General features: G+C 40.6%; 1 protein-coding gene across 1 annotated transcript in view; it reads right to left on the bottom strand.

Moving 5' to 3' along the window:
• The window catches only part of lmo7b (LIM domain 7b), a gene marked incomplete at its 3' end in the record, with an annotated part of 30,854 nt that extends 15,424 nt beyond the window's left edge, over positions 1–15,430 (bottom strand). Inside the window, exons 1-9 of the mRNA XM_084001521.1 lie at positions 15,340–15,430; positions 15,071–15,147; positions 12,254–12,324; positions 11,782–11,851; positions 10,093–10,199; positions 8,773–8,803; positions 5,944–6,057; positions 5,672–5,834; positions 4,749–4,908 (exon numbers count right to left, since the gene is read on the bottom strand). Coding sequence (XP_083857647.1) covers positions 4,749–4,908; positions 5,672–5,834; positions 5,944–6,057; positions 8,773–8,803; positions 10,093–10,199; positions 11,782–11,851; positions 12,254–12,324; positions 15,071–15,139 — 785 coding nt within the window. The 5' untranslated portion in view covers positions 15,140–15,147; positions 15,340–15,430. The remainder of the gene's footprint in view (positions 1–4,748; positions 4,909–5,671; positions 5,835–5,943; positions 6,058–8,772; positions 8,804–10,092; positions 10,200–11,781; positions 11,852–12,253; positions 12,325–15,070; positions 15,148–15,339) is intronic.
• Positions 15,431–16,101: the final 671 nt, after the last annotated feature.

The following is a 16,101-nucleotide window of genomic DNA, read 5'->3' as shown; positions in this document are numbered from 1 at the left end:
CACTAAATATAAAAGTCTGACAGAATGAGTAACAAATGGTGTAAGCCAGGAATGAACAAGTGGGTGAACTGGAAACATTATGTAGAGAGGTGGCATGCACTGTTATTTGACAGATGTAATGAATATGGCTTCAACACAACAGATGTAATGAAAACCTAAAAACACACTCGCACAAAAGATCTTGGCAACAAAAGAACGCACAAATTCACATGTTGCACTGTATTTTAGTTTGTTTATTGACCCACTACAACACATTTATTATTCCACGGCAAAACACATCATAGCACTGGGAGGAAACTGGAAAACATTAGCGCTGCCTGGCACAAACGGTGTTATAAATAACATGAATCTATTATGAATATCAAAGTATGACACAGTGCATGAGTCATCTGTTTAAACATTATGAGCTAATGAGTCACTCAGCATGATGCTGTCAAAAAGTCCTCACACCATCAGCGCTATAAAAAAAGTGCCTGAGTAAATGCCAGATAAAACACACAGTGCTTAGCACATTTAATTTGCCTGATAACTTCATAAAACATCCATTTGACGAACAGTGAAAAAATTTGCATCTTTGGCTAAATGTTTCCCGCTTTCTCGGGTGCATTAGAGATTTGCAAATGCAAATGGAACAGGTGCTGTTCGCCACTGTGGTACATGATTAGATAATGAGTGCAGCCTATACGGTGTGTGATGTTTGTAGCGCTTGGGACCGTGTGTGCGTTAGTTCTGGGTCCTCGGGACAGGAGTGCATGTTCAGGCTGGGGAAGGGGGAGGTGGGGGGGCTCAGTGACGGGTTTGAGGCGCTCCAGATGGGGCAGAGCGGTGTTGCACAGTAGCAGATGTCACGAGCCAAGAAATGAAGTCGAGGTCGAACTCTTTGTCAGACGAGCGGAGAGCTTTAAGGCTGCAGCCAAAGAAAAGGGAGAGAACATGTATGAAATGAGCACAACATGGTGATGAAAATAGAGACCGACAAAAAAGTAACACAGAATAAAACATTTAGCAAGATATTGATGTCTTAGCTGCAATCTTTAAAGGGATAGTTCAACATTTTGGCAAATTGGCCCATTGCCATAATCCCTATAGTCATAGCAGTAGGTCTGTTACCTATATTTGTCGGTGCAAGCTGTTTTTAGAACGGCGGAGCAGAGCCGCGAGCTGCTCAGAGCTACGCTACAGAGGCTCATGGGATTTCTTGGTTTCCCTCATCAAACTCATCAAATACACAATCCAACAACTCCAAAACGCTCTGGTGGACAAGTTGTGACCTGCACATTCAACACGCTATGAGATAATAACAGAATGTCACGGGACAGAGTTGTTTTAGAGTTGTTGGATTGTGTATTTGATGAGGGAAACGAAGAAATCCCATGAGCCTCTGTAGCGTAGCTCTGAGGAGCTTGCGGCTCTGCTCCGCCGTTCTAAAAATAGCTTGCACCGACAATTAAAGGTAACAAGCCTACTGCTATGACTATAGGGATTATGGCAAAGGGGCCAATTTGCCAAACATGTTGAACTATCCCTTTAAGTGTCAGTAGCACTAGCTAATCCCCTACATGCAGCAAACTAGAATTAAGTTTGCTTAGTGTTGAGTAGTTAAGCTGGATTTATAAACTAATGTTACAGCCAAAAACAAAAATCTGATCAAATCACATCAAACAGCAGGTTATCTTAGCACAACACACAAACTGTTTAAAGTTTCATGTTACATTTTAATCAAGTGAGTAACTCTGCAAACTCAGCCAGCTGATGGTGTGAATCAACTTAACAACTTAAGATGTTAAACAAAGCAGCAGTTTCAGCTTTGCCTTGTATTAATTTAGTAAGTAAATTGCATTTGCGCTTTTAGCATTGCCGTGCATCACAGAGCAGCCGACAGACCTTAATCCTTGCATCATACGGTACCAGGGTCTTCTCTGAGAGCCGAGGTAGATGGTGCGCACACGCATCTCCTCTTCAGGCGTCCAGAATTGGGGTAAGAAGCGATCGTAGTTGGAGTTGATGGATGTCTGATGGAGAGTCTGCTGCACTCGCCGGAAATACAAGTCATCAAGGACGGGATCCGCCTCGGTGTAATCGTCCTCCGAGTCTTCCTCGCAGAGAGCCCGCTGGAAAAGCTCTTCATCGAAGGTGTACTCAGGAGAGGTGAGAGCCAGATGAGGCTGAGGGGCATCTTCAGCGCTGCAGCAAAGAGCAGCAAATACCCACAGCCATGTTCATTCACAGCTGATGGTGGTGAACACACGGATATAGTTTTACAAAAAACAGGACACAGTATCTCGTACCTGTGCGAGTCATGATTAATGAAAATTCATCCTTTTTGAGGATGAGGTAACAAAGCATTTTTCTTATTTTTAAGCAGAGTAGAGTGATAAACCTGTGAATATTCTCATTTGTCCAGGTCATAGTCAAGGAAATTTAAATCGAATGCAACTGGACGTGGTTATTTGTCTAGGAAGACGTTTCACCTCTCATCCAAGAGGCTTCATCAGTTCATGTTTGCATCTGACCAGGCTGGGACTGGAACTGATGAAGCCTCTTGGATGAGAGGTGAAACGTCTTCCTAGACAAATAACCAAGTCCAGTTGCATTCGATTTAAATTTCCTTGAGGTAGTAGAGTGATGTTAACTGTTAACAAAGCACAGACCTTTATTTTAAAAGATGCAGGTTAGCACATTCAGCATCTTTTAAAACATTTTTTAGCTCAGCTTTTTTTGGTTTAGTGTTGCCAGTGTGTTCATTAAAAAAATAAAATAAAATACTTAATATGCAACATAATTGTACAGTATCTTGTATTGTAACTTAACATTTTAACCTTGCAATTTTGTTCCATGCATAAATCAGGCTGCATGACGCATGCAGAGGAAATCTTGTAATTCTCCTAATTGCAGGTGTGTGGGTTAAATTAGGGCTACTGTACTGGACCTCTGTTATTTAATTTTTTCTAAAAACATTATGCATACTCTTGGTTTCCAAACATTTCTTGGAAACATTCTAAAAGCATAAACACAATCCTACTTCTCCATTTTCCAAAGCTCAGCAGTGCAGCTGCAGTTGCTGAGGGTCGGTGAGCAAAACTGCTCACAATTTTTTAGTGCTACACAACGCGACGCACAGTCAGACCCACAACATGAGGAGTTGAGTCGTAGGTTGTGTGATTAAATACCAGCGGAGCAGAGCAACGTCCACAGTTCTTCACACAGCAGCTTCATGCTGAATTGACAAGTAGGATTAGACCAGAGCTTACTGCCAACACACTGGCCTGCCACATTAATAATGTATACCGTCATCTACTGCTGAAAAGAGTTGCTTGTCATTTGTTGGGCACTTATCTGACCCGGCACTGATGATGGTCTGTTCTGACAGTTGTAGCTCTGCTGCCATGTGGGCGCAGCGAGCTGCCGGCCAAACTGACCCCTGTGGTGAGCTGCCACCAAAATCTGCTGCTAGCCCAAACACGCCATCCAAATTTATTGTTACTATGGCGACTATAGGTTAAATGGATAAAGTCACTGGCGAGAGGACACAGCAGTTGGACGCATTTGGGTTTCAAAAACCTCAGACAGAATTAATTAGTTTAGGTTTTTCAATATTTAGAGGATAAACCCAGAGATTTTACAAGGTCTGGCAGCCATTTATGAACTACTTACTACTGCTGGAGAAATTCACTCACAATCTCTGTAAGACATTAGAATTTGTATTCTTTATTTTTATTTTTTATAAAAATATATATGTTTTATGCCATTATTGCTGCATCTTGGTGATGCTGTTTGTGGTCTTGTCGACTGTATTCTGTGTTTGCAGTTTCAATCATCATCAAAAGCCAATAAAAACATTTTAATATATAGGTTTTTTTTTCAATATTAAGTTTGAGAACCTTTTGCAAATGACTTACTCAATCAGACTCCAAAAAGATCTAGGTGAAAAACGATGGCAGAAATGGCAAACCTATATGGCCTCTATGAGTGAGACTGTCTGCATGTACTGGGTATGACATTTTGTCTTTTGGATTTACTGATCACACTCGGACCTTGAATATGGGTAATTGTTCAATGTTTTGTATTTGTCTTTTGTTTTAACTTCCTGTACTAAAAGATGAAAATAAAGAGTTTGGAAAAAAAAAAAAAAAGTTTGAAAACCTTTTGAAGATTGTTGTTTAAAAGATGCACATGCTCTCCAAGCTGCCTAACTTCCTAATACCAACTTTTTATCTTAGAAAAATAAACTTTAAAACCTTAAATAAGGAGAACAAGAACAACAAGTCCAACAGAGAGAGGGAGGGAGAGAGAGAGAAAAAAAGTGCACTCAGCCACTCTGGTTTGACAGTCGCTGCCAAATCCAGCAGCGGAGAAATGAAGCGAGGCTTTAATAGCTGAAAAAGGAGAAAAGTGCGATGACTTTTTCTAGGTATGGCTTAGAGCCTGGAGTGAATGAAAACGTACTCAACTGCAAATTAGTCAATTAGTACAAAATGTCTGAGAGCAGAGCATATGTGAAGTCATTTGTGGGAAGGTGAAGTGTTTTCCAAAATAAGCCCCGAGCAAATCACAGCCTCCGTCAACAACATACAATTATTCTCTATTTGTGTGACTGAAAGCAGAACTAACATCATTTTTTCAAGTATGTCCAAGCTCCATGTTTATGTTGTTAATTTGATGTTTTTGTTGTTGAAGATGTACGTAAAGAGTCAGTTCTGGATGAGTGAATTAGTCTCAGTGTGTGAAGTGAACTGTGTTTGCAGTACCTGGACAGCGGACTGACACAGACCGTTCCATTCTCCTCCCGGCCTTGTTTCCTCCGTAGGAGCGGCGGCGGTACATAACCTTTGTTTTGATGAAGAGAGGAAGAGGAGCGCGCGGTCTCCATCCTGAAGACCTGCTCGGCTTCTGCGTCACTGCCACAACCTGCAGATCACACAGACAAAAAAAACGCAGAATGAGCCGCAGAAAAGTTTGAGAGAGGAAGGAAAAAAGACAAGAAACAAAAGGCTGTAATAAACTAAAAAACAGAAAAGAAAAGCGACTGAACACCTTATGGTTGAAATAAAAGCCGAGACATCAGAGAATAACAAAGAACATTTAGTGGGAGAGCGAGTCGACAGACAGTCTTTAGGGAGATTCATGCCAAGTATTTTACCCTCTCCCATCACACCCACTCACACACTTTCATCACCACCGTGTGGAACTTGCCACAATCCATCACTGACGTACTCTGACACCCAACACAGAGTGCACAGAGATGACACAATGATATAAGGGGGATCAGCAGCTTCTAGATAGTTGATCTAATAAAAGTAAAATGGTCCACCGCCGTAGCGTGGTGGCATATTTCTATTTTTTTCTTTTTTCTGTAGTTTGACAGTACTATGGGATGGACTACTCTTTGGGGATGAGCAAAGGCTGCAAAAGCAGGTTTCATAAGATTATAAGAAATACAAACAGGCTTAGTCTGAACAGTAACGGGCTCAAAGAGCAGAAGCTCAAACTGAAAATAAAAGGAAAGCTCAACATAGAAAAAAAGGTGGTAAGGTAAAAAAAAAAAAAAAAGGTGACACTACTGGCACCAGCGTTTAAAGTCTGTGCACAAATGCATGAGTAGCGCCTGAACAGGGTGTGGTGTGCACCATCTGTTCACTAGAAAAGGGCTCATCTGAATAAGAACGTGTACCTTCACTGTTTTGGCGGACGGCCCGGGAGTCCAAAGAGTCCACACTGTCCACAGAGTTGTCCCTCTTATAGCTCGGCCTCGCGCGCCGACACTCCTCCCTCTCTGCATACCAGCACTCTCTGTCCCCGCCGTCTTTCACAAACACACCTCCCTCATCCAGAGCCTGGGTTTAAGAAGACAAGGTTAATGAGGACGCAGGATGAGATAAATAAAGAAAAAAAAAAGAAAAAAAGGGAAGTGCAAACTGTGAAAAGCCTTTGAGAGCAGCTTACTTTGGACAAGGCCAAACCTAACAGCCCCTCGAAGGCCTTGAAGTTGAGCTGAGGACCATTGTAAAAGGCATCCAGGTGAGCTTTCCTGCCCAACCAGTAGATGGTGATCAGAACCTGGGAAAGAGCAAAGATAAGAACTGGGATTACAACAAAGAATCTGTCTCTGATCTGATCTGGATCCATTCATATGCAATTTCTGCAGATTGTGATTTAGGATCAGCACCAGGGTGAGAAAGGGAGTATAATTAAAATGAATTTTCAAATAATGTAGTAAAAAAGATGTGAGAAGACATCAATTCTAAGAACCAGTGCTAAAATGGCTTCTCTTTCCACCTAAAAACATACTGAAAACAAGGTCAATGTAACTGGCAAAGACACAATAAGTCTCTTTTCCACCTGAACAGTGAAGTGCTGCCTTGTGTGACCATCACTTTGGAGACCCCTCCCCTCAAACTCCTCAAACTGTACCTGGTGACGTTCTCTTTTCATTGAATGAGAAAAGACAGTATACAGTACTGTACTGTACTGTGAAAGGCCTGGGAGAAAAAGCTGAGCAGCTCTGTCCTCAGAAGACAAACAATAAGACAACCTGCTGCTGAAAACAAAAGACCCACCACCCAATATCAGTATGCTAACTATAAAACATGATATCAAGCAGGTATGTTGATCACCTTTTTTTAATATCATGCAGAAGTGCAACTGAGGCAAATGAGGATTTGATTTGTTTTACTAGTGTTGAGCTGATGATGAAAAGTCTGAGGATCACTGAAGTGTTTACATTCATTCCTGAGCGACTGTATCAGACTCAAATATCTCAAATATCAACCTCATTGCGGTGCTAAAGGACAATGTCAGGCGAGGACGGTATTGTTACAACCGGTTCTCTGGGATACATCCAATGGCCGCTCCAAATGCTGAGTCAATCCATCCACTAACAACTGGACCAGAGTAGCAGACAGACTCACACTGCCACCCCTAGACCCAACACACTAGTACATCCAAAAAAAAGCACAATTGGTTTGTTTCTCTCCATCTTCCTACACCACAGCATATGATTTACTTTTCTTGCAACATCAGCCACAAGGAAAACAGCATGGTCTTCGTAACACAGCATAAAACACTGTGGTGCAGGATACTACCACCAGTCGACTGGCAGTATAAAATAGGAAGGAGCCCCTATTTCACAGACCCTTGCTCGCTGCCTAACAATTAAATGTTGTTTTTTTTATTGCAACAAACAAAACATTTTGGACACAGTTTATTTCTCATTTGCCCCGAGGCCAGGGATATTTTGACAGACTGTTTTTTTTTCTCTCCCTGCCAGAGCAGCAGCCTGTGTGTTGCAAAGGGAAATCCACAACATTACGTGTCAGAATTTTTCCATTTGTACAAAGTCGTCGTACAGCAACCTGCAGAATAATAATATAAAAAAAAAATCTATATAATGCCCAGAGATTATTTAAATAGCTAAATATTTGATCCCGCAATGAAAGCTAAATGAAAACGATGAGGATTGCAAGCGGTGATAAACATCTCTGTATGGATTCCTCATTATGCCTGATCAGTCTCTGTAGCAGATACCCCACCAGTCAATCCACAGCAGTTACTGAATACAGAAATGATCCAGGCATTAAAGTCAATTTAGAAAATAAATATTATTTAACAAAGGGATTCCTTCTCACTTTCATTACACAAAAATGCTGCATGGACGGGAGGTAGAGCTGAGTGATTAAATATTGTTTTTGATGATTTTGGCCTCAAATGATGATGGAAACAAGAAAAAGAAAGATAAAATAATATTTGTTCCACATTCTTTTTCCCATAATAAATTTCATTGCCCCTCTAAAAAGGTCAGGAAAATAAGTAGGTTGCTATTTCAAATTAAAAGTTTTCTTTTCTCACATTTATGATTTCCACAAAAAAAAAAAAATCTACTTCATGTCTGGGAAATCCCCACACTGTATACAACAGGACATTATATGCATCACTTTCCATACAGTAATGGTGTTATTTACCATACATGTCTTTATTATGGTAAATTACTTCAGCCCTAATTCACATCAATGTTTTGCAACTTCTACATATACAGTATGAGTAGCTGTTATCTGTGTATGTGGTTGGAAAGCCGAGTGAAACTGAGTGAAGTTCAATGGCTGCAAATTGACCCTAATTGGTTAATTCAAATAAAAACGCTACACCCACCTCAAAGAAAGAGCGCTCTGACAAACAGCCTCATTACTGAGCCTGGGTTGTCAGCTATTGTGTGATTCAAATGAGGCTTCCCAGATAACCAAACAACCCTGTGAGCTGCAGAACATGTAAAATACCTGCAGTGCACACAAGCGTGTATATATGTACAGTATTCACATGTTACACACAAACACAAACACAAACACTGACTTATTGTAAATGTGATGGGACACAGTTCAAGGCATGATACAAAACATAAGACTGCATTTTGGCACATGCTGTGGGAGGTTAAATGCCAGATTACTGGGACGAGCCTCAAACTCAAATCAGCCTTTGACCACCATCACTCTGGTTCAGGATCAGTCTCGACTCTGGTGGCGTGTTGGCACCAGCATCAAGAGCTGGAACTTATGTGCTAGAGCTACTGGTAATTGGGTTGATAAATGAGATTTTAACTACTGACTTTCTCTCTCTGCTGTTAGCTGTCTGTTACTTCAAGAGCAAGGCAGAGTTGCCTTTAGGGGGTTAAAAACTCATTGGCAAAGAGAAGGAAATGGAAAAATATATGAAAAAAGCAGAAAAAAGTAGAAAGAGGTTGAGGAGGAGAATAAAAGGAGAAGAGATCCTGGTCAAACTTACATTTTTGAGCCTTCTGTTGCCTTCGTCTCGCCTAAAATACAAGAGGAATCAGAAATTAGACTTCAATTTACAATGTGACTGCACATACAGTTACATCACAAGTCTCCACTGACATGTACAGTAAAACGATAGCAAGCTGTCGGAAGGGGAAAGAGAATAGACTGACATTTGAAGACTTCTCATTTGCAATGCCTCACTAATCAGCTGCTTATCAGAATTTATAGAGAACAGGCAATCAACTCAGAGTAGCAGCTTGTCAAGCCAAGCTCTTATCTTTATAAATGCAAAGCAGCTATGAGACTCGCGCAGAAACCTATAAACCTTCTTTCAGAGCAGGCTCTGCAGTAAAAAAAAAAAAAAATCTCACTGTTAAATGTCTTCAATGCAGTCAATACAGAAAATGTACTTCAGACATCGTGGGTATAAATGTCAATGCAAGTGATGCAACTGCAATTGATCAGCTGATGATGCATAATGGTGGGAGTTTTAAAATCGAACCCACCGATCTAAAGGCTTTTTAAATACATACATCCAACCAGCACTTTATGGGATTCTTCATTTCCTCTCTATAGATTTGTCAGCTGCACATTGATGCTGCTTTACCAAACGTGCTCCACTGGACTCAGATCTGGTGACTGAGGAGCCCACTGAAGCTCAAAGAACCCACTTCATGTCCATGAAACCAGATTGAGACGACTTTTTCCCCTCCGACCCGGTGCTTTATCAAGCTGGAAGTAGCCATTAGTAGATGGTAAATTGAGGCCATAAAAGGGAGGCACCAATACTCCCGACAGGCTGTGGCATTCAAACGATTGATTGGTATTAAGGGGCCAAGAAGACATTCCCTAGACCATTAAACCAACACCACCAGCAGCAGCAGCCTGGACTATTGACACGCGGCAGGATGGGTTCATGGATTCATGTTGTTGAGGCCTGAGCAGAAATCAATATTCATTAGACCTTCAACTGCCCAGTTTTGGCGAGCCTGTGCCCACTGCAGCCTCAGATTTCTCCTCAGAAACACTCAATCTATTTGGCACAGACACTGATGCCGCAGTCATAAATTACCGAGACCACATTTCTCACCCTGTTCTGATGTGTGATGTTGATGCATCAGCACTACAGCTGCATGCCTGACTGTATAACACCACGAACGGCTCACGCTCAGTGAGTTTACCGCACATCACATCACATACAGTACCACCTTGCATAGGCAACCGGAAACCTTGATTGAAAGGTGTCCTACTCTGTAGTGGCATGAGCACCTTGTAGCACCTTGTAACACCTGACATGACACTTCTTGTTAAAGACGGCAGTTACCTGACTGTCACACGAGTAGATAGGTCCTGAAGGTCTCCTGGATGAAACAGCTGGGACTCATTCAGCCCCAGTTTCCCACAGGCCTTCAGGAATACATTCACGTTGTCCTGGAGATTTGAGTCAGATAAAAAAAAAAGAAACAGCAAAATGAGACTGAGAAAATTTTGGTGAAGCTTGGAGAAAAACTGGTGTGATGCTGTTTGGGATACACCAGCAGGGCTGAAAAGGGCATTATCCAACCTTTACATACATTGATATGTCATCTTAAAGCATTAACATTAAACAACACAAATGGCATTATCTGGATTCCCTGGAATCACTTATGAGAAATCTGTTCATCAACCAAAAATGAAAAGAAAAAAAAAGAAAAAAAAAAAGAAAGGTGGTGCATCTGGTTACCGGCCAAAACTGATGGCTACACATGATGGTAAAGAGGCAAGGCAAGGTAAGGTATCTTTATTTATATAGCGCATTTCATACCAATTAAGGTAACTCAATGTGCTTTACATAAAGACAAAACATTGAAAAAGACAGCATAAAAACAAAAACACAGTTAAAAGCAGGAGCAAAGAAGAATAAAAAAAAGTAAAAGAAAAGAAAATAGACAAAGTTTAAAGTTCTTAAAAAGAGCTCAGCCATAAGCACATGAAAAGAGAAATGTTTTTAACCTGGATTTAAAAGTGCCTACAGTTGGGGCTGATTTCAGTTCTGCTGGTAGTTTGAGAAGGTCTGAACCTGCCCTGTTTACAAAGCACCTTGTGTTGACTTGTGTTGTGAATTGCCGCAGCAATACAAATAAAACTGGACTTGATTTGCCTGACAACATTGGACTCGCTCTCCAAGGCGCTGCCCATTTGCTCTGTCTCACTCTGTTATGAGCTAGCTAGCATGAACCACTGTAGACTCACCACCGTGTTGGATGCTAAATAACACCAAGGTGGCAGTGGTCAAACATCTTAGCTTCAAACTTCAAACAGGACATTTATTTTGCCCTCATTTAAATAGCTACATAAATCACTATGTTACATGCCACTGCCAGCAGTAATGTAAAAGGACATTTAATTTACAGTCAACAGGTTAAATATGCAAAGTAACCAGCGTGGTCCCTTAGGCTGACAAACTCACTGCTGCGTCTGCATCTCAACCCCCCCACCACCACAAACACCACAACTGTTGGGCTCTGTCTATGTAATGGTCCCTGATGGATAGTTGCAATTGATCTTTCCATGCTGTTGCTTAAGGCAGTTTTGGCAATTATACTTGTATGAAGCCATCGAAACATAGCCAGAAGGAAAAATACAAATCTGCATTTGCATCTATGCCAAGGAGAGAAGGGGTGGGGGGAAACCTACATATTCAGCAGTTGGTTTGTCGCAGTGAAATGCAGTTTCGAGATCAGAAAATTGTGGCAACACCGTCTCGGTGCCTTTAACAGGAAACCACATAATGTGTCAAGACTTCCTGGCTAGCAAGTGTTGTTTTATTTTCTTTTATGTCTGCATTAGTTTATGCCAAGGGAACAGACTTTTAAAATGCTATTTTTGAATCTATATACTGTATTACAACTACCTACAGTACAGGGTAGAAGATTTACACAAGTCCTCAGCATGCTGAACACACAAACGTAAAGGAAGCACCTCCTGTGCCACACAGCAACACACACACGGTAACAACTGTAATATCACTCACCAGGCCAGCGATGGGGGTGGAGAGTCTGTTAAGTCTCTTAATGATGCCAGGTTTCAACTGGTTGATCAGGCTGTGAATGAAAACAAAACATTGGCAGGTAAAAAAAAAAATCTGTTTTGTGATACAGATATTGGAGAACTACAGTAATACAATATATAAAGTAATAGTAGAGTCGCATTCCCAGAGAGAGCTAACGAGTATGGGGATCAATAAAAATGAAAACTTAACAATGATGAAATAATATTATTAAAAGATATGCAACAACAAAAATGGTTCACTCAGGACTGTTACGCCATTAAGATAAACTAGCAAACTAGCTTGTCTATACCATGGATGTATTATATTCCATGGATGTATTATATTCCATGGTCTATAGGCTCTAACGAGGGTTTTACTTGATGATTTAGCCAGAACAAATATAAGTCAAAACAAAGTCATAAAATCAAATCAGAGTTCGAGCATCTTTACTCACTCGCAAAGCAGGACTCCGTTCTCCAAGGCAGCACGGAAATCATTGCAACCAAACGACTTTCCAGTCACCTCCTAAAAATACAGCACATTTAGAGATCATCCACTGAACAATGCATTTCTTTATTGTTACAATGCATGTTTGTTTGCCTGACACTGTGCAGTCTAACTTTCCTCCAGGTTTCTTCAAGTTGTTGCTTTCATACATGAAGATCCAAAACTAAACTAAACAGACCTGAAACTTGCTGACATGTTATTTTTACTAGTGTGGACTACAGGAGTGAAACAGGATGTTCAAATACTATGATGATGTGTTTGAGCTGATGGTCAATCAACCCTGACCAATACTTGCTTTGGGGAAACTTAGTGTTGTACTACAACTGACATCCATGTGTATGTTAGTATCTGCATATATGATCAGCTTGTCAATAATTAGAAATACCAAACAGGAGATACAGAAAGGATGCTGCCACTGCAGTTTTCCCAACACAAACTTATTTTTCAAACATAAAATAACTACTATAAGACCTATAAGAATGAAAATTAGTAGCTACAAGGCTGACACTGCACATAAACCAGAGTATGGTTGAAACAGAGTTCAACAATTAAACCAAACACTTGGCTAAAAATACTCTGAATAGGTCCATTTGTGCACTCCCACTAAAACACTGAGCTGTTCAGTGACAGGAAAATTAATGAATAAATAAACACACAACTACAGCAACACAAACTGGGAAAACAAGGCTCCAGATTGAAATAAGTTATGATAAACCAAAAGGAATGTACACAAGCATTTACACAAACATCCAAAAGATGTTTTCAGTCAAAACAAAGAATACGACATAACCTAAATGGTTTTACATGGGAAGGCAAGAGGGCTTTTCTAATGAGGACATAAAAATGGGGCTATTAAGGTTCAGCTCCATAACTAACAGAGGGCCCCAAAAGACTATTCTTCTCACTAATTAGTCCCCCCAGGAATCCACAATCACAATTCGTTTTTGGTAGAACTGGGCACTGGGCATGGATGTTTCTCTGTGGAATCAGACAAACAATGCAAAAACAGACTCGCACAACAAAACAGTATGTGGTCAAGATACCGTCTGTTCCTCTGCACCAAAATCTAATTGGTGAAATAAACATTTGCCCCCAAGAAACCACAGATTCTATAGCTTCAATAATGTGTTTTCAACTGTGACTCCAAAACTTCTGGTGAGACCTTCATGTGAGGGTGTTCAGGTTTTTTGTTGATTTTCTTTGTTGTTTTTCCCCTCTGTGAGGCACTTTGTGCTACTCATTGTATGAAAAGTGCCATACAAATAAAAATGATTTGATTTGATTTGATGTGTTTAAAGGGGAAGTTTCTCTAACCCGAAAACACCAATCTGGTAAGAAATTCTAAGCATCATTACTCACTTCATTACAATCACATCTAACTTGTACTTTTTAGAAAAATATTTCCAGGTTCCACAGTCTCAGATGTGCCGTGTCACATAAGATCACAAAATATTATAGCCACCATTGTAACATTTTATATACAAAATGATGGACTGACAGAATAAGGGGATTAACTATTATTGGGAAGTGTTGTTAGTTGTAGCCCAAGGTAGAGAGAGAAACTACGCTACATACAGGAATAATCGTGTGTGGTAAAGTTGATGATGGGCACCGATATAAAACCAACACACCTGCTCCCATTTCACCAGAAACTAAAAGGCCTGTTCACATAATATAAAAAGAGGCCAATCCATTCTCATTTCTTCTTGCTTCCACTCGGCCCTGAGCAAACATCTACAGTTTGTGTACTCGCTGCGGGTCCCGTGCTATAATGATAAACAGCAACAATTCCTGGACACTTGAATATACAGAATGTGTAGGCTTATTATGCTCCAATCTATAACACTGGGAACTGGTGATAACACATTGCCGTTGTGATTTGGCACAAGGAGGAGTTGAGGGCGACACCATTTAGCATTTCCTTAAGAGCAGCACGCTTTGCTTATGTCCTGTCTAATACACATATGCACACAAACACACAGACACACACTGTTCATCCATCTTTTCATCCACCAGTGTGGGGAAATGGGCACGGGCTCACTGCCAAGAGAACTCTGGAAGGAATTCTCATAATGATCCACTCATGCACAATTGACATTAATGGTCCCATTTAGAGTTGGTCAACATTCAGTGCCCACAGTCTACAAGTTATATTCACTGGTTATGATTTAAGGATTATAACTTTAACACTGGGGCAGCCTACAGCAACCTAGAAAAAGCACTGCCATGAAACCACATCCTCCACAGATGCATCTGTACAACCTGCACTGTCACATGACTATGACAAATGTGCAAAGAGCTGGCACTGACAAATCAAAACTATCAATTCTCACCTAGGAAGAGACCACATAATGTTTTGCACTGGGTTGCATATTTTCAATTTCTCTTTTGGACATTATCCAGTTACCTGCTTTTCATCCATGTGCATTTCCCTCTGAAGCTCTGAGTCACTTTTATCTGTGTATCTGGAGGAGCTCTTACATGAGCTCTTATCAAGGCATTTTTGAATTTGAATGTGAATATATAAGTCTGTAAAGGTGCCTCAGTTTAGGTTTATGACTCATCTAAAATAGAATAACACAACTGTATGCACTAAGTTAAAGTCTTAATGAAACAATGGCTGAATATAAAACATCTTCACAAGGAAGTGAAAGATGAACCGAGAAGTTTCTCTAGACAAGAATTAATGAAGAGGCGCATAAATCATTGCACCTCTCATGAAGCAAGTAAGTGAAAGAAAGAGTGATGGAGGTGGATCATGTACCTCGATCCAGCGTTGAGCCTCGTTGAATGCGTCTGCACAGCTGACACTGGTCTGCTGGCGCCACTCCATCTTTAATCCTGAGCAGCAGCAGCAGCGGAGGGGTGAGAGTGCAAGGCAACACTTTGTTTAAAACTCAATAAGTATGCAACACAATCACATGAGTTCAAGTCATGTCATGTCAACAAACTCGAGGAAGATGCGTGCGATTTGATTTTTAATATGACGGTCTAATTAAAAAAAAAAAAAAAACACTAAACCTGTTGACTCACCTGTTGCTGTGTGGAGCTGCTCACCGGTGAAAGGTCTCCGCTAATTGACTTCCAGGTTATCAGAGCCGCAGCACCACCTCCGCCCTCCGCCGGCAGCAGGCTATTCATCACTGACAGGTTTCCGCTTATTGGGTGAAGTGCCAGGGAGAAGAGAAGATCTCCGCCCACTTCCAAACTACAACCAAAAGGTTTCAGAGGTGAAGCGAAAGCCCGCGTGGAGGAGGATGTGCAGAGGAGGAGTGCACGTCACGAGCCTCTGGTGGCCTGATGCTGCACGACAAGGAGAAGCGATACTGAAACAGTGACTGTGAAGTGTACTGGGCTGCAGTGAAGTTTGTTCATTAGTTCATTCATTCACTGGAGAACAAAATTTAATTTTAAATGATGTAATTAGGATAGAACAAAGGCAACCCAGATCAATTTGCTGCAACCTTGAGTTAAACTGAAAATTAAGAAAAAACAAGGGAAAAAATGATGATTGAAATAAAAGAGCAATAAAAAGTCAATTCAGATTAAGTCAAACCAAATATTCCCAAAATAAAACATCTAAACTGTTTTTATGGCTTTAGTGAAAAAACAAGATTTTTCTTGAGAAATGCCAAACTTTACTTACTTCAACTGTAATTTAAATGAGTGGTATAGTATACAAAAACCATCCAATTAAATACTTACTTTAAGCTTTTTTTGTTTTGTGTTCTGTAAAATGTGCAACTAATGTACAAATTCCCAGAACAGACACAAAGGTCATGACGTGTGACCTTA

Source organism: Trachurus trachurus (genome assembly GCF_905171665.1).
Source record: "Trachurus trachurus genome assembly, chromosome: 3".
Lineage (NCBI taxonomy): Eukaryota > Metazoa > Chordata > Actinopteri > Carangiformes > Carangidae > Trachurus > Trachurus trachurus.
Note: the sequence above shows the minus strand (reverse complement) of the source record. Positions and strands in the feature narration are given on the sequence as shown.